The sequence below is a fragment of the Rhinopithecus roxellana genome, chromosome 20 (genome assembly GCF_007565055.1).
Source record: "Rhinopithecus roxellana isolate Shanxi Qingling chromosome 20, ASM756505v1, whole genome shotgun sequence".
Lineage (NCBI taxonomy): Eukaryota > Metazoa > Chordata > Mammalia > Primates > Cercopithecidae > Rhinopithecus > Rhinopithecus roxellana.
The window spans coordinates 57,512,572-57,535,286 of record NC_044568.1 but is presented as its reverse complement, the minus strand read 5'-3'; the positions used below and the strand labels follow the sequence as shown (position 1 = coordinate 57,535,286).

Sequence of the window (22,715 nt, the reverse complement as noted above, 5' to 3'; positions counted from 1 at the left end):
ACTGAATTTGGCACGTGGGCTATAGTTTGCTGACCCCTAGTCTATTATAGTTACCCAGATATTTTTAGTTTCTTCTTCCTTCATTTCCGATGTTGCATGTTTCCCTCTCCCATCATTTCACTTCTGTCTTAAGAAGTTCATTTAACGTTTTTTTAGTGCATGTTTGGCTGGCACTAAGTTTTCCTTCATCTAAGAACGTCTTGGGTGGGCATGGTGGCTCACACCTGTAATCCCAGCACTTTGGGAGGCCGAGGCGGGTGGATCATGAGCTCAGGAGATTGAGACCATCCTGGCTAACACGGTGACACCCCGTCTCTACTAAAAATACCAAAAAAATTAGCTGGGCGCGGTGGCGGGCGCCTGTAGTCCCAGCTATTCAGGAGGCTGAGGCAAGAGAATGGCGTGAACCCGGGAGGCGGAGCTTGCAGTGAGCCGAGATCACGCCACTGCACTCCAGCCTGGGCGGCAGAGCGAGACTCCGACGGAAAAAAAAAAAAAAAGTCTTTGTAGTAGAATAATTTATGATCCTTTGGGTATATACCCAGTAGTGGGATGGCTGGGTCATATGGTACATCTAGTTCTAGATCCTTGAGGAATTGCCATACTGTTTTCCATAATGGTTGAACTACTACAAAGACACATGCACACATATGTTTATTGCGGCACTATTCACAATAGCAAAGACTTGGAATCAACCCAAATGTCCATCTGTGACAGACTGGATTAAGAAAATGTGGCACATATACACCATGGAATACTATGCAGCCATAAAAAAGGATGAGTTTGCGTCCTTTGTAGGGACATGGATGCAGCTGGAAACCATCATTCTTAGCAAACTATCACAAGAAGAGAAAACCAAACACCGCATGTTCTCACTCATAGGTGGGAACTGAACAATGAGATCACCTGGACTCGGGAAGGGGAACATCACACACCAGGGCCTATCATGGGGAGGGGCGAGGGGGGAGGGATTGCATTGGGGAGTTATACATGATATAAATGATGAATTGATGGGTGCTGACGAGTTGATGGGTGCAGCACACCAACATGGCACAAGTATACATATGTAACAAACCTGCAAGTTATGCACATGTACCCTAGAACTTGAAGTATAATAAAAATAAAAAAATAAAAATAAATTTTAAAAAAAGTCTTTATTTCTCCCTTTATTAGGGTATTTTTGCTGTATATAGAAAATTGGGTCGACAATATTTTCTCTTAGCTCTTTAAACAGTTAGTTCCCCTCCAAAGTTTATGACCAGGAATCATTCCTGTGTAAATCAAAATCATTTCTCTATAAATATACTTCATTTTTCTCTGACTGCTTTCAAATTTTTGTCTTCAGATTTTAGCATTTTGATTATGATGTATTTGGATATAAATTCATTTTTGTTTTGTTCCCCTTTTTGGGATTCATTGAGCTCCTTGAATCTACAGATTTGTATCTTTTAAGATATATTTTTAAAATTTAACTATTACTTATTCAAATTTTTTTCTGCACTGCCCTGTTTCTCTTCTCCCTCTGAGACACTGATGACAAATCTGAGATTTTGGAGATTTTTCACAGTTCTTTGAGGGTTTGCTTTTCCTCTCTTTTGCTCATATTGGATAGTTTCTTTGATCTATTTTCAAGTTCATTGACTCTTTCCTAGAGTATCTCCAGTGTGCTCTTTAGCTCACCCAGTGAGGTTTTCGTTTGTTATTTTGTCAGTTCTAAAACCGCCATTTGCTCCTTCTTTACATCATATATTTACATCATATATTTCCCACCTGAGATTTTCTATCTTTCCATTTGTTTCAAGAATGTTTGTCCTTACTTCCTGGACTACTTTGATTATAGTTAAAGTCTTTGCCAGATAATTCTAAAATCTGTGTCATCTCACATCACAAGAGAGTCTATTGATTCTCTTTTCTTAAAAAAGTTTTTTTCTGGACTTTTGTATGTCAACGACTTGGGGTTGTACACTGAACACTTTGAATATTAGGTAATGAAATGCTGAGTTTTATTCAAATCCCATAAAGAATGTTGGTATTTTTGTTTGTGCCAGAAATCAATCCAATTTTGTTCTGGCTCCAAGCTCTGACCAACCTTCTGTGGCTTATGGTTTCAATGTAGGTTCCACTTTCCAAGAATTTGAAGAAATATTTGGATCTGATCCATGTTTATTCTACCGAGTCAGCAGTCTCGGACTTGTGCAGTGGTCTATACCACAGTTCTATTCTTAAAGTCTTTGATATACTGTCTGGGATCAGAAACACATATACTCAGTCAGGGATAAGTCTGGGAGTCCAAAAACAACTTCATGGGGTTGCCTTCCTTAGCAATTCCCTCACTGTGAACCCCCTGATACTTTCAAATTCTCTGGGGCTTTCCTTGTTAGTCCTCAGACCAGAACGCTGAGACTTCACCCAACTCTGCCACACTCTGTAACTGAATCTGTGTCGAGGTCCAGTGGTAAGAGAACACAGAAAAAAACAGTGAATTTTGCCACACACTCTTGAAACCAAAGACCCTCTGGTCAGAGAATAAGGTCCCTGTATTAGTCTGGTTTGTGTTGCTATAAAGGAATACCTAAGATTGGGTAATTTTTAGGGCATAATTAGAGGATGCCAGTGATATCAATAAGTATTTCCCATAACTGACCCAATGTCATAGAATTGCAGTGTTATAAAGCTTCAGAAAATCAACCATTTTCTTCTTATTAGGACAAACACACCTCTAATTTCTTAATTGTTATGTATTCTAGTAATCAATATTTTTTATGGGATTAGTACTTTGCTGTCTTGCTTAAGAAAGCTTTCCCTAGCCCAAGGTAATGAAGATGTTTCATTTATTTTCTCATGGATATAAAACTGATACAGTGACATACTGAAAAAAAATCACGTTTCCCCCACTGGTCTGCAGCTCCACTTATGCTACACACCAAGTGTCCATATACATATGCACAACCTGAGAGACATAATTAAGAGAATAAAATGGGAGCCACAGAGTAGAACAGATTTGTAATAGACAGATATAGATGTAGCTGTAGGTATTTATGTAAAGGTAGACATATACATATAACCATCAAAAATCTTGCACCACAGGGAACACACATGTGCACACGTGCGCGCGCGCACACACACACACACACACAAAATTTTTAAAAAAGTCAATAATTATGTGGGGGAAAAAGTGACCAATCTCACCAGTAATCAAGGAGATGCAAATTAAAACTACATGAGACACTAGTTTACATATACCAGAGTGGCTAAAACCTAAAAGTATGACAATATTAATTATTGGCAAGGCTGTAGACCAAAAGAAATTATCTTGCATTACACCTTAGGTACATTGGTACACTGGCACAACCACAGTTGAAAACAGTTTGACAATGCATGATAATGGATCATACACTATGACCCAGCAATTCCACTCCTGCATATATATATATATATATATATATATATATATATATATATACCTGAAACAAACGCATGCCTATGTGCACCAAGTGACACATGAAAGAATGCTTTGGCAGCATTATTCAGAATAAGTCAGAACCTAGAAACAACCAAAATATCTTTCAACAGTAAAAGTATAAATAAACTGTAGTGTTTTCTCACAAGTGAGTACTACAGAGCAATAAAAATGAAGAAACCACAACTGCACACAACATAGATGACTATCATACACATAATACTGAGGAAAATTGTGCCCAAAACAAAAGGTTACATACCAGGTAGTTCCACTTGAATCATTTTAAATGAGGCAAACTAAATCATGCTGTTAGAAGTCAGATAACTAACTTGCAGGGAGAGTGGCCATAATGATTGGGATTGGCCAAGAAGAAGTTTCTTGGGCGTGAACAGTGTTCTATTTATTTTAATCTGGTTTGGGGGTTTAGCTGTTCACTTCATAGTAACTCACCCACTGTACATTTGTTTGGTGCACCTTACTTTTTTATGTGTTATACTTACCAAAGTAATTTTGAAACTAAATGGATCAGAGACCTCAGGACTGGATTATCTGAGAAAAGGAGAGGTACATAAAGCGCATGAAATAGTATTGCTCCCCTCAGCCCTTCCTTACTTCTTCTTTGAACAAAGTTAATCGACCAGGAAATATTTACAGTTTACCCTCAACCATAAGATACTGAGAATACCTATTATGTGCAGTACACCAAGATGGGAACTGCTTGCTGGAGCTAGAAGTATAAAAACGGGAATTATGTTAAAATGAGATTAGAGGTAGATGAAACGGATGAAGGTTCTAAATTTATAACAAGTTGTGTACAAAGAGAAAGGGAAAGTTGTTCTTTAGTGAGAACGTCAACAATACCAATTACGGAGATTCTTCCTAGGGAGGGGAAGAAGGAAGAGAGGTTGAGGAGAGGATAGTGAAGAAGAGAGACAGGAAGGAAATAGGGGAAGGAAATGGGGAAGAAAGGTTAAAGATGAGAAGGAGGAAAGGAATGGAGGGAAGAAGAAAAGATGAACCAAAGAATGGAAAAGACAGAAGAAAGAAACATGGTCAAATGATCCACACTGGTCACCTGGTATGAGCCAGACATTCACCCACATAATAGTTAAACCTCACATATCAACCTTCTAAGGTAGATACTATCTTTCTTCCTTTATACATGAAGAAGCTGATGCTCTGTTTATTTTATTCAAGGAAACATGCCTAGAAATGTCAACCCCACCTGCACCCAACTCCAAATCCTGTGCTCTAGGAAAACACTTAATTCCAACAAGGAGGATTCCCTTATGGAAAGCAAATACTTCTATTACACTTAGGTCTTGAAGGGAGTCACCCCAGAGGGTGTCTTAGCCTAATAAGAAGAAAATGATTGATTTTCTGAAACTTTAAATCTATAATAGTGCAATTCTATGACATTGGGTCAGTTTTAGGAAATACTTACTGATATTACTGGCACCTTCTAATTATGCCCTAGTATTAAGGAGTATTTTATTATTTTATTGTACTTTTTTTTTATTTGAGACAAGTCTCACTCTGTCACCCAGGCTGGAGAGAGTGGTGTGATTGTGGCTCACTGCAACCTCAAACTCCCAGGCTCAAGCAATCCTCTTGCCTCAGCCTCCCAAGTAGCTGGGACTACAGGTATGCAACACCACGTCCAGCCATTTCTTTCTTTTTTTTTTTTTTTTAATTTTTAGTATAAATGATGTCTTGCTTTGTTGCCCAGGCTGCTCTCAAACTCCCGGCCTTAAGCAATCCTCCTGCCTCAGCTCCCAAAATGCTGGGGTTACAGATGTAAGCCACCACGCCTGGCCTGTGAACATGTTAGAAGAATGTAGTGTCTATTTTCAGGAGGGAAACCAGCAGAATACCAGGAGAAGTTATGTTAAATGACAAACAATGCTTTATCTTATGAGAGAATGGGCACAAAATTTATTCCACGGCCCAGTTCATAATATTTGCCAACTGCCAGGAATGCCAAAGATAGCTATATGGGGTGGTACAGAAAATGCCAAGAAAAAACTCAAGATCATTAAGTTATCTGGATTTCTTCAAGCTAACCAGAGAGCAGTAGCAAAGTATCAAAGAGCAAGAGACACTCTCAGAAGAAAATCATCTCCTTCTAACAAAATTATATATGAAAAATTGTGGACTTGGTCTCTGCATGTATCACTTTTGGGGTTAAGTCAGAGTACTTGTAAAAAGTATTATTCGTTAATATTTTTTGAAATATTCATTAATATTTTCACTTAAGTTCAAAGTTATTTAGCACTTATTGTGAGTCAAAAGAAAAGCTGAGGGGATGGGAGAAGGAGATGGTAAAAGAGGAATTCACATATATTGAAGATGGGGTAGGAAACATGTCAGGCATTGCAAAGACACTTTATATAGCACAGCTCTGGACATACATTATAGGTCCAAAAAAGGCATAAAAATTAAACCAAGCTACCTCCAAGAAATAATTAGAAGTGAAAAATTGATAAGGGGAAAATGGCTCAAGTTCTCCTCATTGATTTCCTGGGCACAGAGTCAAATCTGACCGTTGGTTGGAAGTCAGTTTGGCTACTTCTTATTTCTCTTTGAGCAGTTGGGTTCTCCTGTCAGTGCCTTTCATGGTAGAAACGGGTTTTGCTCTAATTACAGCTGTCAGCGATTGAATGAGCTTGACACCCTGACTCCAGAAACGAGGAAATCCACACTCCATGCATATGCAGTGGGTTCCTTCATTAAAGCTGACTGACATATCAGACATGGTGCAGTGTCACTGATTTTTGTAAGAAAAACAAATAGCTACACAATCAAGTAGGAAGCTCCTTGATCAGAAACACCCAGAGAGCCCAAGAATCAGTCTTCAACTCAGCCAGTACTTCTCTAAAGACCTCTATTTGTATTACTGCAAAATGGTAGCTATAGTCAACCAGGTAAGAGCCAGAACTGTACACACATGCACGCATACACACACAAGCACACACATGCACATGCACACACCAGATTCAGACTCCTTCCCCACGGCTCTAGCAGCCCTTTCCAAATCAACTTTGTTGGAGTACCAGGTGTTGAGAATCAAGTGGGACTCTGGCATTAATAGTGAACTGGCTTTCTGAGATATACAAATTTCTTGGAGAGAAAAAAAGGAGAGAATTACAGTAATCAGAATCACCCACACCTCAACAAAAATTAGAGCAGAACTACAGATTCTCAGAGTATTTCTGTAGTTAATATAATAAAATGACAGATTTGGAGTTGAAATGGATCATCGAGTCCAAGCCTGCCAATGAATTCAAAACTGTCCCAGAGCATGCCTAACACGGCCCATTCAGAATCCAGTTGACATTCCTAGTATGATGCATGCCTTGTCTAGTGTGAGACTACTTTCTGGAAATGGATGCACAGAATCGGTATTACAGGAAGTTGTTATGGCATGATCCCTATGAAGATGCATTCCCAACTTACAGCTTGTATTTTGTCATCAATATTTGCCCTCCTCTAACCCCAGCAAGTCATAACATGACTGCAGCCATAAAATCTTCCTGCTGTGCTTCTTCGTACAATAGTGGCTCTTTTCCTTCTAGGCTATAAGGATATTATCAATGTCCCTCAAAAAGTCAAGTGACTTCTGACCATCCCTAACTGATCTTTAATGTGTTTCCTCCAACAGTTCCTTAAATACCCAATGGAATGCTCTTCTACGGCAATGTATAGAACCTCCGGAACTACCACTTGCAATTTTTTAGTAACTCAGAACTGTTGATATTTACAATGGCAAAAATACAGATCCTAATGGATACTGACAACTAACAGAAATACTGACAAGTAGCAACTCTTCAAGGGAGTTGAGAACAGGAAGAGGGTGCTATAACTAGGTGAGAATATAAAATGTGAAACTGTGTTTACTCTACTGATCTTGGAGTAGACAGATATACATTAATTTTTTTTAAATACATAAGATTGTACTATTTGATGCTCTGATACATTTTTCTTCAATATAAAAACTACTGGGAGGGGAGCGAACATTATCTGCCCTGCACAGGGCAGTACTAATGGAAGGTCACAGGCAGCTAAGACTATCGCCAAACCCCTAGAGCAGCCCAACCCCGGAGTCAGATGGCCCTGTTCCCTGTTTACTTGCTCCAAGGCAAGTATCACACGTGGACATTACTGCTTCCGGTACTTTTTGGTGCATTTTGTCCTCCCTGGCACCTGGTGGGTGGTGAATCAGCAGTTCTTGAACGAATCAGTGGCTATTACATTAATTCGTGCCTCAACGAATGAATGAATGGACGAACACAGACCGGGAGCCTGACCCACTTCCCTCTTCCCTCCCCGGCCCCACCGCCCCAGGCTTGGGCGAACCTCAGGTGAGCGCCTGCTCGCCGCTTCCGCGAACCTTCGCCTACGGCGGCCGGGAGGCATCAGGAGCACGGTCAGGGCGGAAAAGCCGGTCCGCGAGCACGCAGGCGTGGCCCCGAAGCTTCCGGGGGCCACTTCCTCCTTTGTCTCCTAGCTACGGCTGGTAGCGTTGTTGACATCCCGGGAGTCTGTGCCGCCAGCCTGAGCCCAGAGTTTCGCGGCCTCCGCGATGGTAAATCTAGGGTCTCCGTCTACGCCCCGGCGCTCGAAGGACGCCTACCGGCAAGGACCTTCGCTGCCCGGCTCCTGGGGCCTCCCCAGGCACGGACGGTCCAGGGGCCGCGGCGGAGACTGGTGGCTCCAGGATTTTCTTGGAGGGGCGAGAGGGATACCTTGGAAAGGGGGAAGAAGATGTCTAGATGAGTGGAAGCTGTCTTGGGAATTGATTTTGCGGGGGTGGTACATAGGGAGGGGTGATGTTGAGAAAGGAAAGAGAGAGTTCGAGAGGATGAAGAATGCTCAGGGGAGTGAGAAATCCGGGGAGCCAGGAAAGTTTCCAAAGACGGGGCGGGAGGCCGAGATGGAAAGGAAAAAAATCAGACCCTTAGAGAGAAGGAAGAGGTGGGACAGGGAAAGCAAGGGAATGCAAGGGTGAGAAGGGAAGATACTGAAAAAGAAGAAAGGGAAATAAAGAAAAAGGAAGTAAGTGATGGGAGACTCGCCCCCCCTCCCCCCCAAAAAAAGAAGAAAAAAGTCGAAACTGTGGAAAGCAAAGGTCGTTAAGAGAGGAATGAAACGGGGATTGGAGATGGGGATTAAGAAATTATACTAGGAGCACTCAGAAATCATGAGACGAGAAACAACTGGGTGGAGAAATGGAAAGGCCAGGGGAAGAAAAGAAAGGAGTTTGGGAGATAAGTAACAGGGAGAAAGATAAATGAGGACACAGTGGCTTCACGAAGCTGTGGACATCGTCTTAAAGATTGCCCAAAATGCAGTAAATTATTGATCCCCTGTTCAGCGTTTACGGTTTAGTGCAGTGTTTCTCAAAGTGAGATGCAAACATTCGTTGCTACATAAGATGGCCCAGAAATGCTAAATAAGAATGAATCACATCGTGAGAAAGTTATTCCTCTTCCTTTTTGTTCAACCTTCAGACTACATACAGGAGAAAATTTCTGTTACTATTAGGTCCTTAATACCACTGTCATTTGGAAGTTTCCATTTTTCATCTAAAGAGCAGGCCTCGGGCTCAGAGCTTTCGTTGCAATAGAATTTAATGATATGCTGTCTCTTCATTTTGTTCATTTTGTTTGTTTTACAGTTATTTCTATTTATGAGGAATAACATCAAGTTTCCATCTGTGGTAGTGATATATGGTTTCCTTTTAAAATGCATTTATTTAAACTTTTAGCAGTGAGATAATTTAAAGAACACTTAGATAAATAATATACATGGCATTCATAATGGTAAGAATAATGAATCTAGTATAAAAATGCCTAAAGTTAACATTGGCTATGATGCTGAAATAGAGAAAATAAGTGCTCATGCTCATACCAAGTGCAAAGGAAAACTATCTTGAAGTAACATAATGTTCACCCATGCAATACTGAGGAAAAAAGAATATAGCAAACCCTCATCAAGAGAATTTGCAGAATACTGTTTGAACTCAGAATATCCAGAGATTGCTCAGTCTTGAACAATTTGCAGGTTTGGAAAAGATAGTTCTTGACTTTGACTTTTCTAGAGGGGAAGAAAACATACAATACAGTCTACACATAAGATTCCAAATGAGTTTAAAACACAATAATAGATTCCAGAATAATCATTCATAGTTGAACATTCAGCTTGCACTGAGATGCAAGCTATAGTTATCAAGAAAATGCTAGAATCCTGGAATACTCTGTTTTTTATAGAATATCCTTTAAATTTAATCATCTGAACTGATGAGGTCACAGTAATGAAAATAAGATTTCTCAATAAGGACTGCTTTTAGACATAGGGAGGCCATGATATAGCTCTATAAATATCTAAAGCACTATAATGTAGAAAAGGAATTTTCATTTGAGTATAGCAGGGTCAATGAATGAAAGATAATTTGAGATAAATTGCCATGCAATGTAAAGAATAATGTTCTAGTAAATGGAAACAGATAAATATGGAGTGAACTCCTGTGAGGCAGTAAGCTGTCTTTCTTACTGAGATTTATCAGGATTGTAACCGCGAGGTCTTACATAGGTATATTTATGTGGGACTTGACAATTTCAAAGCTGTCTTTTAAAAATCTGAGATTATCACACTCGGCACCTTAGGTTATGGAGATGGGGAGTAGGTATCTTTCCAAACATTATTTTCCTTAGGTTTGGAGTTACCACAGGGCCCTTTTGGTTAATTATCTTCCTGGTCTCTTTCAGGCAGAGGTGGAAGAAACCTTAAAGAGGATCCAGAGCCACAAAGGGGTTATTGGAACTATGGTTGTAAATGCAGAAGGTAAATATATCACAGGCTATCTTCTTGACATGCAGAAGCCAACCAGGAACCTGTTTGCTGTGTTAGTCCATATATATATATGGAGCACTATACATTGTTTACTTTTTAAAGCTTTGGTAAGAAGCACTATACATTGTTTACTTTTTAAAGCTTTGGTAATTCTCTTCCAATATTTCAGAAGTGCCAAAAAAAACTATCATATAGAGGATAGGGAGAATATCGTTGTTGGTAGTTTGTTTTTGTTTCAACATTATTAACCATACAGAATCTCAGTCTTTATTTTAAGTGGAACGTGTTCCTTGAACATATTTTATTTAAAAATCTTTGAGAATTAATGATATCATTTATAATGTACTCTTTGTGGATGAAGAAGAGCCTATACATTTCCAACTATGAAATCTGTAGACTTACCAAAACCTTGCTCTTGCTGCACAATCCTTGTTAAGAATCCACATCACATTTACTTTGGCACATTACTTTGGCACATTGCTCCATGCTTAGCTATGGTGGCAACCTCTTAAGAGTTCCTGCTGGTTTCATTGCTAATTCAGACACTTGTAAGGACAAGGGGTGCCAGAAATTCCAGAGCATTAGTTAAAATAAGAGTAGCTACTTTACATAATTTGTGGTGCAACCATGGAATTGGTCCATTACCAATTCAGTGCCTTGGAAAAATCCATCAGTAAATATTTATTGAGCAACTACCAACTGAAAGTCTGCTTAAATTGTGAACTACAGCTCCTTACCACTAAGAATGGACAATAACCTATTTTACTGGTGGTTTTGATCATTAAATGAGACAATAATTGTTGAGTGCTTGGCATAACACCCAACACTTAATAGTAATTAAATAGTTACGAGAATGTCAGGATTTTTAATTCATTTATACAGATAAAGCAATTGATTTATTTTATAACCAGTAACTCAAGGCCGAATGAGTGAGAGAGATAATAGAACATAATAAATTTTCTAGCTTGAATAATCAGGGCAAGAGAGGATTTAAGATCTGCCTTACAGGTAAGTCAAGAACTATGCAGAATATTTCCAGGAAGCATTTCAGCCCTAGTACATGGATCTGGTTGCATTGATTTTATTTCCAGGTATTTGCATACACTCTGCCACGGCTCCGAAGATGAGTCGTCCATGTGATTTCATAGAGGTGGTTTGTTAGTTTCCTTTGGCTGCAGTAACAAACTACAACATGCTGGTAACTTAAAACAACAGAGACGTATTCTCTTCCAGTTCTGGAGGTTAGAAGTTGAAATCAAGATGTCCGCAGGCTCATGCTTCCTCTGAAGACACTATGGAAGGATCATTCCTTACCTCTTCTTAGCTTCTGGTAGTTGTCAATCTTTAGTGTTCCTTGGCCTACAGACACATCACTCCAATCTCCACCCCCATCATGATGTGGCATTCTCATCTTTGTGTCTCTTGTCTGTTTCATTATAAGAACCCCAGTTATTGGATTAGGGCCTACCCGAATCCAGTGTGACCTCATCTTAACTAATTACATCTGCAAACACCCTGTTTCCAAATAAGGCCACCTTCTGAGGTTTATGTTGGACTGAATTTGGGGATCTGGGGGGTCTAGGGGGACACTCTTCAACCCTGTTACAGGTACATTCACCTGTGACACCCAGAACCACTCATCTAGTGTTATTCTTTGGAAGATCTTGGTCTAAAGTAGGTAATCCTGGTGATATGCGTCAAACATCTGAAAAATATTCACCCCCTTTGATCTACAATTTTACTCCTAGCAATTTATCCTAAAGAGTGATGACAAAAATATTTAGGTATGAGGATACTCACTGAGGCATCATATGTAATAGCAATAAATACATAAATAGAACAAGTAAGTAAATAAATGTATCCTAACAGTAGAGGAATTTTTAAAGTAACTATATAATATTTACTTGATGAACATTACTCTATTTAAAAGGTTGAAGACTATTTAGGGTCTGGGGAAACTACTCACAGTATTAGATGAGAAAAGCAGAGAACAAAGCGGTCACCAGCGCATTCTAATCCTATCTATGGTCAGGTGCACACATACACTTCAAATACATAGAGAAGGAAGAGTAGGGATATGTTACAGTGATCACCCTGAGTAGTGAGACAAAAAGTGATTTTCACTTTATTTTCCTGAGGTTCCTCAATTAACACTTCTCTTATCCGAAGGCAACAAAATATTATTTTCAATACCCATTAACTTCTAATTAACCTCTACTAGGATAAGTTTATATTAGAATTCAGGACACTTTTCAAGGTTTCTGGGTACTTAAGAGTTTTTACCTGAAAGCCAAATTAACCTGTTTTCCCTAAAATATAAATAAGGGGCTTATTTTTATGGTTGGATTATTAATAACCAGAGTATATGACAAGGATGTTTATTAATGGCATATGGTGTAAACTATGTGACCAGAATGTAATAAAAGACTCAGTTTCAACAACCTACTCAATTTTAGATGAAAGTGTCATTTATTACAGTGCAGCTTTGTAGCTTTTCAGCTTTGGGAAGTCCCATGAAATTTATATTTAGCTAAGATGATGTTTTATGTATTACTGTTTTCTACTAGCAGTTGTGGTCTACTAATTCTAGGCAAATCATTTTAGCATTTTCAGATTATATCTGTGGTTAGGTCAGACTTCTACCATGCTTATTCATTTAGATATCATCATATGCCATGTTAAATATAGTCCTTCGGTTTCACTGTTACTGAAACACAGACTTCCTATTGAAGACAGTAAAGTAGTCTTCCCAGTTTAGCCCAATGCTACATATTTTAATTAGAGCAGATTTTTGTTAGCATTGGTTTCTCATTTATAAAACCATTCGTTGTTTATAATATTGAAACACTGATCATTGAATTAGATACTGGCAAACATGTATATTTGTCCCCCAGGCAGTCAGATCTGTCATATTTTTTTATGTACATAAGTGTGATTTCTACAGGCTCTTAATCTTAAATATTCCTGACATTTCTAACAATCTATCATTTGAGTTTCATTAGATTGTAACAGCCATCCAGCCAATTCCTTTTATTTTGAAATACAATCTATCAACCAAAGCACAAATGTGCAGTTGAAGATGACAAATTGAAATAATGGGTGCTGGCTTACTAGGATCATAGAGAGTAGTAAAGTAGTGCCATCAAATTTTAGAATACATATGCTCTTTGTTCTAGGAGCTTCATTTTAGGAATTTATCCTACACATATATACAAATGTGAAATGAGATGACCAAGGACATATTAAGTAGCCTTCTTTACAAAAGTCAAAGATTGAGAACAGCCTAAATGCTCATCAGTAGGACATATTAAGTATATTACAAAACATCTATTCAACAAGACTGTTATTCAGTCATTAATATAAGTGACTTACATGTACAGAATCAGAATTTCCAAAGAGTATTAAATTTAAAAATCAAGGTACGAAATAGAGAATGGTATCATTAAAATGAAGATTACAAACACAAACACATACATTCTTGAATAGACCTAGAATGTCTCTAGAAGGCTCCTAAGAAACCAGTAGTTGTTTCTCAGAAGGGAAGTGGGTAAATTTTGTACCATGTGCTAAAATTACTTCTCAATAAATTATTTTTTAATTACCTCACATGGTGCCAAGCAAGAGTTCAATAAATAGTTGTTGATTGATTTTTTCCAAGTGTGTATGGCAGATACGAAAAACTCCATGTGTTTCCACTGTGCACACTTATTATTCAAAAAGGCTAGCTGTTTTATTTATTGACTTGGATCATGAACAGACTAACTAAATAGACCTGAGCATCTGATTCATAATCCTGTCACCTACATTTTAAATAATTTATTCTGGTTGTATTTCTTGTTTTGCTACTGAGCATTGCACCCTTAGTAAGTAGGTAGTCACTACTTAGGATGCAAAATAAAACTGCTCGTCAAAAAGTACCCATCAAAGGTTGCGTGTTGCTACATTTCCATTTCGTGCTTGTTAAAGATCCATGCTTTGTGACCTTCAGGTATGCAAGACAGCTGCCTGCCTTCCAGGGAAAAAGTGGCCAACAAATCATAATAAAAGATTAGCAAGGTTTTTATGATGCTTTATTTATTGAATAGGTTTTCCTGTAAATATTATCCTCATACTGTTTAGCAAAACATTCTGGACACAGCAGTTATCTTAAAAGAAAGAGAAATCAGTCTTTTCAAAGTCAAAATTGATGGTCTTGAAGATTTTTATGAAAACCTGGTAAAATCCTAAGTTTGTAACACTATTCCACTCTTGAAAGTGCTCTTCTTGTTTAATAGTGTCTGGAGCTACATTCTCTGAAGGAAACCAGGAGCCATGTTAGGCTCATTTCTTGAGTGCCCTTAATACAGATACCTAAGGAATTTGATAGCAATCCCAAATTCACCTTCATATCTCCTCCTAAAATAAAAGCACATTGCAAATCAAATCCCTGGAATTCTCTGGCTATCTAGTTCTTCTCAAAATAATATGAAGGCTATCTCTGATTAGATACGATATATGTTTAAATACCTGCCACAGTACCTGGTACATACTAGGCATTAATGCTGGGTGTTCCGAGTTGAGTTAGATTGATTTCAACTGAATTGAATTACACTTGCATATTCTTCTGGCTAGAATTTTCCAGTTAATAGTTTCTGTTTTAAACTTTTGTAACAGAACAATAGAGCATGCTGGGCATGGTGGCTCACGCCTGTAATCCCAGCACTTTGGGAGACATGAGGCGGGTGAATCACCTGAGGTCAGGAGTTCAGCCTAGCCAACATGGTGAAACCCTGTCTCTACTAAAAATACAGCAATTAGCCAGGGGTGGTGGTGGGTGCCTGCAGTCTCAGCTACTCCAGCTACTCGGAAAGCTGAGGGAGAAGAAATGCTGGAACCCAGGAGGCAGAGGTTGCAATGAGCAGAGATCCTGCCATTGGACTCCAGCCTGGGCCTACGACAGCAAGACTCCGTCTCAAAACAAACAAACAAACAAACAATGGAGCACACAAGTAGCCAAATTTAATAGTGTTTAAACCAAAAATGAGTGCAAACCAGGGAATGCATAGCAAAACTACAATATCCTTATTACCATATTTTCTAACATAAAATTTAAGGTTTGCAAAATACGGTGTGAGGAGTCCCTTTTGATGTATCCTTTAGCATGTGTGGTGATATCCCTTTATGTTTCTGGCCTCAGGGAAGAAGACTAACACCATGTCACAGATCAAGCACTTCAAAGCAGACTCACTGTAGACAAGATGTTCGGGGGAGTGCATTTCATCTAAAAATATGTTAACTTAGTACTCAAGTAGTCAGTTAACAGCTTCTGAAAGATTTATGCACAAAAACGTTCATCATCACCCCATTAGCTATAAAAAATATAAGGTACAAAATGACCAAACAATAGGAGATGGATTGTATTTTATGTCCATAAAATAGTAAAGTATGCAGTTATTAAAAATAATGTTGATGACACTGTCAACAAGGACAACTCGTATTTTATAATTTTCATGAAGAAAAAAGCAACAGTCAAATTTGTAAATATAGTGTCACATAACTATACTTAAAAATCTACATAGAGACAAAAAGTTTGGAGGGAAATAAACTAAAATTGTTACCAGAGAGTGATAAGCCATAACTTTTTCCTCCTCTTTACAATTATCAGTGTTTTCCAGTACTTCCACAATGTACATATTACTTTTCTAGTCAGAAAAAATATTAACCAAAATTAAATTTCATAATAGGTATACCCATCCGAACAACCTTGGACAACTCAACAACTGTTCAATATGCAGGCCTTCTTCATCACCTGACAATGAAAGCCAAAAGTACAGTTCGTGATATTGATCCTCAGAACGACCTGACTTTTCTTAGGATCAGATCAAAGAAACATGAAATCATGGTAGCTCCAGGTAATTTGGCATTTCATTTCCTGGTTAAATCATCTTTCTACTTTGCTAGATAAAAAGCCTTGTTTCTATGAATGGGAAGTATATATTTTAGTATGCAATATAAAACAACATTCTTCTATTACAAAATGATGTTTGAATGTAAAAATCCCAACCTAAAAATTCTATGAAATTAGCAATTAATATGACCCATGACTTTAGAACAGGTTGAATTTTGCCCATTTGCATTTATTATTAGTAATGAAAAAATTTAGAAAATGTAGGTCTCATTTTCAGCAAACTTAGCATACAGACTCTGCAGAATGGGAGAAATGTTCCCTGTCCTGCAGATAAAGTAGGCAGTGAACCCAAGGCCTGTAGGTTCTTAAACCCTCCCTGTGGGGAAAGTACATCTCACGGGTCTACCAGAAGAGTAGCCACAGAAACATTCCTTTCCCTGAAGGAATTAGGTTCACAATGTTACAAAATGACTGTACCATGGGACCTATGCCACTAAGCTAATCTAGAACAAACCTCTGTAGCAAATCCATCACATCAGAATTGCCTATAAACTAAATGAAGTTTTTTTCTACACCAGTGTCCTCACCCTGGCTACACATTAAATCACTTGGAGGACTTTTTAAAAATTTTTCCATCCCTGCAACTCCACCCCAAACCAATGAAATCAGAATCTCTGAGGCCCAAGGAAATGGGTATTTTCTAAAGGCTCAACAGGTAATTCTGATGTGCAGCCAGGGTGGGAAACCATCTGTCTACACAAGGTCCATGTGATGTTTTGAAGAGAAAAGCAGTCTAGTTGAAATATTCCTTGATTAAATTTAAATTAAGGGTGAATTGATTTTGTCCATCTCTCCGTAGATAAGGAATATCTTCTGATCGTCATTCAGAATCCATGTGAATAGACCTGTGATGGCCAAGGCTGTCTAAGCGACACTGGGTTAGAAACACTTGGCTCTCTCATGATGATTAAAATTCTATTTCAATCTAACTGACCCTTCAAACATTCTTTTCTATTTCTACATCTAAACTGTTCTGCATGTCTCATTTAGTCCCTTTTGATTATATTGTGAAGTTGTACTTTAGTGATACAATAAATGAATTCTGGTATATACGTCTCTATTGTCTTATAATACACAAAACCAAGGATTCTAATAAGACAGCGCTCCTTGTGACAATTCTTTTAGTCTAGAAGTAGCTGTCACCAAGTACAGAAGTAGAATTTCACCCATTTCTGTGGTAGACCAAGGAGATTCAGTAGAGCACTGTGGGAGCTATACGGAGAATAGAAAGTCCCAATACTCGAAGAGTGTTCAACGGTTTCCCAGGTTAAATAAGGACAGCAGGGAGTCAGAAGCATGGTTCCCACTGGGGCCAGTGCCAACCTAAGCAGCTCCTCCATCCCTCTTACTTGTGCTTCTAGCACACCAGTCTGAGGGGGCCAGGAAAGAGTCTTAGGCAAGGTTTCATACATATAAGGCTGAGTACGTAACTCCAGAGGGTTTGATTTTTACTGGATGTTGCAAACATTCAGAAAATCATGAAAATAATATAACAAATCTAACAGATTTCTATGCACCCCAAACCCACAAAGAAGAGATGTTAACATTTTGCCACATTTGCTTTATATCCTCTTTTTTTCCAACTAAACTTTGCATTTTGAGATAACTGGAGTTTCATGTGAAATTTTTAGAAATAATATAGTGATTCTGTGTGCCCTTTATACAATCTCCCCCTGTAGCAACATCCTCCAAAACCCTAGGACAATATCACAACCAGGAAATTGATAGTGACTCAGTCAAGATAAAGAATATTTCCATCCCTGGCAGGATTCCTCGGATGCCCTTTGGTAGCACCTCCCTCCAACCCTTGACCCCTGACAGCCACTAAGCTGTCCTCCATTGATATAATTTTTTAATATCAAAAATGTTATGTAGGCTGGGCACGGTGGCTCCCACCTGTAATCTCAGCATTTTGGGAGGCCGAGGCAAGCAGATCACCTGAGGTCAGGAGTTTGAGACCAGCCTGGCCAACATGGTGAAACCTCATCTCAACTAAAAGTACAAAAACTAGCCAGGCGTGGTGGCATGTGCCTTGTAATCCCAGCTACTCGGGAGGCTGAGGCAGGAGAATCATTTGAACCTGGGAGGTGGAGGTTGCAGTGAGCCAAGATTGTACCACTTCACTCCAGCCTGAGCTACAACAGAGTTAGACTCTGTCTAAAGAAAAAAAGAAAAAAAAAAAGTAAGCGGAATAAATACAGTATGTAACCTTTAGGGATTGACTTTTTCCCTCTGCATCATTCTCTTGAGATTCATCCAAAAAATAAGAAATTAAACATTACGGATACAGCTGAAGCCTGCTCCTCCTCCTTGCGCCTCTGTCTTCCTTCCCCAGAAGATTCTTGTCAGGAGGCACAGGTTACCCAATCCAAGGGTCCACAGGTACTTTCACCTAAGTTCCTGCCACAGCTCCACATGAAGCCAAGTGTGAGAATGATGCCTGGTAAGCTTATTAGTGCAGCCACACCACTGGTCCTAATTTGCACCCTGTGAGACTATCATAGCCAACCCAGACAGACGGTGGTATCAGCAGAAAGGAAGAGCCACACCAATTCCCTAAGGTTAAAGGGATTTACTCTCCCAAGTGGTGATGGAAAAGGAGACAGGTCATGGATGAAACTCACCCAAGGCTGAGGAAGACAAGGGAGACTGAAGCCAAACAGCCAAATCTTTGCATGCAACAGATGTCTGAGCCCCACTGCATAACTCAGTACTCCTGGGAGCAAGGCCTGCACATGTCAGTTTTGCAAATGTTCTCCAGGTAGTTGCAATGCAGCTGCAGGCTGAGACATGCTCAGTCGTGGTCAGGAATGAAGTTTTTAGAGTCATTGGCCCTAGATTCTTCAAATTCTGGCTCTGCTGCTTGTCAACATTAGGAGCCTCATCGCCTTATTTATAAAACAGGGTGATAAGAAAACCTAACCAAGGCTTGTTTCTGAGAATCAGGTGAGCTGATACAGATAAAATGCCTTCCACACAGTGAATATTCAACAAATACTTGCTTTTGCCGACATTGTTGCCACCACTCAAAAATGGCTCTTACTTGGGTAGTGAGGAGGAGTAGTCCAATACACATATAAATGAGTTTTAGGGACAACTCTGCACATCATCAGGCCACACAATTATAAGGAGGTTGCTGACTCTGTCTACAGAGAGAACAGAGCAAATAAGGAAATGAGCCCAAAGTATAACAGGAGTGTGTCCGCCTTAACCTGTAGGATGAATAAACCCAGAAGGATTGTAGGATAGGGAAGCTACGCTATGGCACATAGCTGACTTTGGGGCCACTTTCCCACACTCTTTATTTTAAAAGACTTCAGACTTATGGAAGATTAGAAAGAATAGCACAAGGAACAGCATACAAGCTTCAGCTACATTCAACAACTGTTAATATTTTATGATATTTGCTTCATCTCTCTATATAAGTACATATTACATATATAGATATATATGCACACACACATAGCATATAAAAGCTGCATATACTATAATAGCAGGTATTTCTCCAAAATTAAAGAATCCTGTTAATAACCACCACACCAGTTTCATACTTAAGAAATTTAATATTAATGCAGTAACATCACATAACATGCAATCATATTCAAACCGACACAGTGGTCCCAATAACGTTCTTTATAGCTTTTTAAAAAAATCTAAGGGCCTATCAAGGATCACATGCTGCATTTGGTTGTCATGTCTCTTTCATTTTTTAGCTGTTCTTAGAAACTTATTCTCCACTTCGTGACCTCTAGGTGGTATCCAATTTGTATTTGCTCTCCCTAGAGACCCCAGTGCTACCTGCCCCCCCATTCCCCACAAGCCCCTCTGACTGGGCCCAGACACAGTCTGTAATGACAGGAAATGAAGCTGCAGAGCAGGTCTTCAACACAGGTGAGTGACTGCCTTCATCTCAACCTCTTCCTTCAGCCTAGTGAAGCCTGAGTAACATGGAACTCACTCAGCCCTGGACAGTTCAGCATCTGCTAACAGTTTGCAACATAAACAAGGTCTTGCTAGAATCTGAATGACAAGAAAATACACTAGTGAAGGGAAATCCATTCTTTTTAGAGTCTCAAATTTTCACACCTGGAAAGAACCATAGAGATCATCTATCTGACCCTTTGGTTTTACAGGTGAGGATTTCACCTGAGCCTGGTGTCAGGTGTCTTTAAGACATCAGGTATGTGAACTTGATTGGTCTGGCTGTGCCTATCGAGCTGGCACTTAAGACACTATCAGGGGCTCGTGCCCTTGTGAGATCCCTCCATACCATCCCCAAAAATTGTTTTTAGGAGGCACAGAATAGCTCATTTTAAAGTGTACCAGAGATAACATTTGATTCTAATACCCAAATCTGTCTTCTTCCCATAGTTTCCTGCCCACCCAGAGCTTGTCATCAGATGCATGGCTGAGTGGTAAAGCCACTTCCTTCCTCCTGACACGGCCAGAAACTTCAAGCCCTATTTGCAACATAGCCGTGTGAAATCTCTGGCAGGTACAGATGGCACGGCGGCAAGTGCCAGAACTCTATGTGGGCTCTTAAGGGGAAGAAGACACTTCCATCCTACTGGGCAGGAAACTCACAGTAGTTGCATTACAGTCCTGCCTGTACCTTTGCATCCAGAGGAAACTGTGAGGCTTTGTTGGGGCAGAGACTGTGGCAGCAAAAGGAAGAATTTGCCAGAGCCAGTTACAATAAAGGAAGATGTGATCTCAGGAAGTTTGCACCACACCTCTCTCTATTCTGGCACCTACAACTTGATATTCATCTTGGATTCATAACAGCATAGTTAATGACCTATATCTAAAAGATGGCTGGACCTATAGACTGAAGATTCACACCCATCCAAAACCATCAGCAAAGCTTTCCGTTCCTAGGGGAAATGCAAACCTGGGCTCATACAGTGCTCCCTCTTAGTCTAACTTGCTATAAATTTTACCTGAACAATAGAAGAGCTATTTGCAGTCTCTGGAGGAAGATATTCCAACCACAAATATTAATAATAATGAACCTGGAAAGACCAGCTTAATAAAATAGCTGAAAATGAATTTACACATCATTAACATTATGAGCTCTCAAATCTTCATCTCTGAACAGCTGGACTATCCGAGTAGAGGATGGACAGGAACCCGCCTAGATCTCCAGAGCAGTGCCTCCAGCAGACCCTCTCACTGGGTATGTTCTGGCTTTTAAAATACGTTACCTATTCTCTTCTAAAGCCAGAATTACTACAGACTAAGGGTGGACATTTTGTCTCCCCTCTTGGTCTTTGAAAAATTAGAATTATCTCCAATTTGTGTTTGATATGGGGCAGAATATTTCCACTCTTTTGATGTTAGAAAACAATGTAATGTCCTTGAAATGGAAACTATCGGCCGGGCGTGGTGGCTCAAGCCTGTAATCCCAGCACTTTGGGAGGCCAAGACGGGCGGATCACGAGGTCAGGAGATCGAGACCATCCTGGCTAACACGGTGAAACCCCGTCTCTACTAAAAATACAAAAACTAGCCGGGCGAGGTGGTGGGCGCCTGTAGTCCCAGCTACTCGGGAGGCTGAGGCAGGAGAATGGCGTAAACCCGGGAGGCGGAGCTTGCAGTGAGCTGAGATCTGGCCACTGCACTCCAGTCCAGGCGACAGAGCGAGACTCCGCCTCAAAAAAAAAAAAAAAAAAAAAGAAAAGAAAAAAGAAATGGAAACTATCACATGTGTAGGTGAATTGCGTATAGATATTCATTCAACCAATATTTTGTCTTATATTCTCTGTTGAAGAAAAAGACAAGAAAGGCCAGGCGCAGTGTCTCACGCCTGTAATCCCAGCACTTTGGGAGGCTGAGGCAGATGGATCACCTGAGGTCAGGAGTTACCAGCCCTGCCAACATGGTGAAACCCCATCTCTACTAAAAATACAAAAATTAGCTGGGTGTGGTGGCGGGCACCTATAATCCCAGCTACTCGGGAGGCTGAGGCAGGAGAATCGCTTGAACCCAGGAGGCAGAGGTTGCAGTGAACCATTGCACTCCAGCCTGGGCAACAAGAGCGAAACTCTGTCTCAAAACAAAACAAACAAACAAAAAGACAGGAAAACGTGGATCGTATGTGGGGGCATAACAGCTTTCACAGAGGTATAACATCTTCAATGGGGGACTTACAAAGATAAGTTGGTCTCTCAAATCCTGAGAATCATGGGGCTAGATGGCTCCTGTAATACAAAACCATCTCTAATAATGGAAACTCAGGCATTGCCTGAACAGTTTGGACTACATAAGTTCACAAATCTTTTCTGGTACATTTCTTACGCAAGATTTGACATAGAGGGTTAGCCATGCACCCAGCCATTCCTTGAACCCATAGAAGATAACACTGAATCTTCTTACTTCCTCCCGGCTTCTTACCCCAGGGAACCTCCATTCTGTATTTCCCTTCAGCACATATGGTTTCGGGGCTCCCTCTGTAGA

At 39.7% G+C, this 22,715-nt stretch overlaps 1 protein-coding gene and 1 long non-coding RNA gene across 3 annotated transcripts in view; one reads left to right on the top strand and one right to left on the bottom strand.

Moving 5' to 3' along the window:
• The window catches only part of LOC115895290, a 337,692-nt gene extending 329,779 nt beyond the window's left edge, over nucleotides 1–7,913 (bottom strand). Inside the window, exon 1 of the long non-coding RNA XR_004055500.1 lies at nucleotides 7,817–7,913. This is a non-coding gene — a long non-coding RNA (uncharacterized LOC115895290). The remainder of the gene's footprint in view (nucleotides 1–7,816) is intronic.
• A 1-nt stretch (nucleotide 7,914) lies between these two features.
• Nucleotides 7,915–17,301, top strand: DYNLRB2 (dynein light chain roadblock-type 2). 2 transcript variants are annotated; one of them, XM_030925481.1, is made up of 5 exons: nucleotides 7,915–8,045; nucleotides 10,228–10,303; nucleotides 16,036–16,203; nucleotides 16,778–16,914; nucleotides 17,059–17,301. In XM_030925481.1, the coding sequence occupies exons 1-5, from the start codon at nucleotides 8,043–8,045 to the stop codon at nucleotides 17,074–17,076; spliced, it is 402 nt and encodes a 133-aa protein (XP_030781341.1). In that variant the 5' UTR covers nucleotides 7,915–8,042; the 3' UTR covers nucleotides 17,077–17,301. The 2 variants fall into 2 exon arrangements, with proteins under 2 accessions (XP_030781341.1, XP_010373466.1); XM_010375164.2 differs by lacking the exon at nucleotides 16,778–16,914 and having other exon boundaries at nucleotides 7,924–8,045; nucleotides 17,059–17,188.
• Nucleotides 17,302–22,715: the final 5,414 nt, after the last annotated feature.

Coding starts and splice junctions, on each gene's coding strand:
- DYNLRB2 (XM_030925481.1), top strand. Junction 10,304..16,035: donor TATGGTTGTAAATGCAGAAG/GTAAATATATCA, acceptor ATTTCATAATAG/GTATACCCATCCGAACAACC. Junction 16,204..16,777: donor TGAAATCATGGTAGCTCCAG/GTAATTTGGCAT, acceptor TTTCTACACCAG/TGTCCTCACCCTGGCTACAC.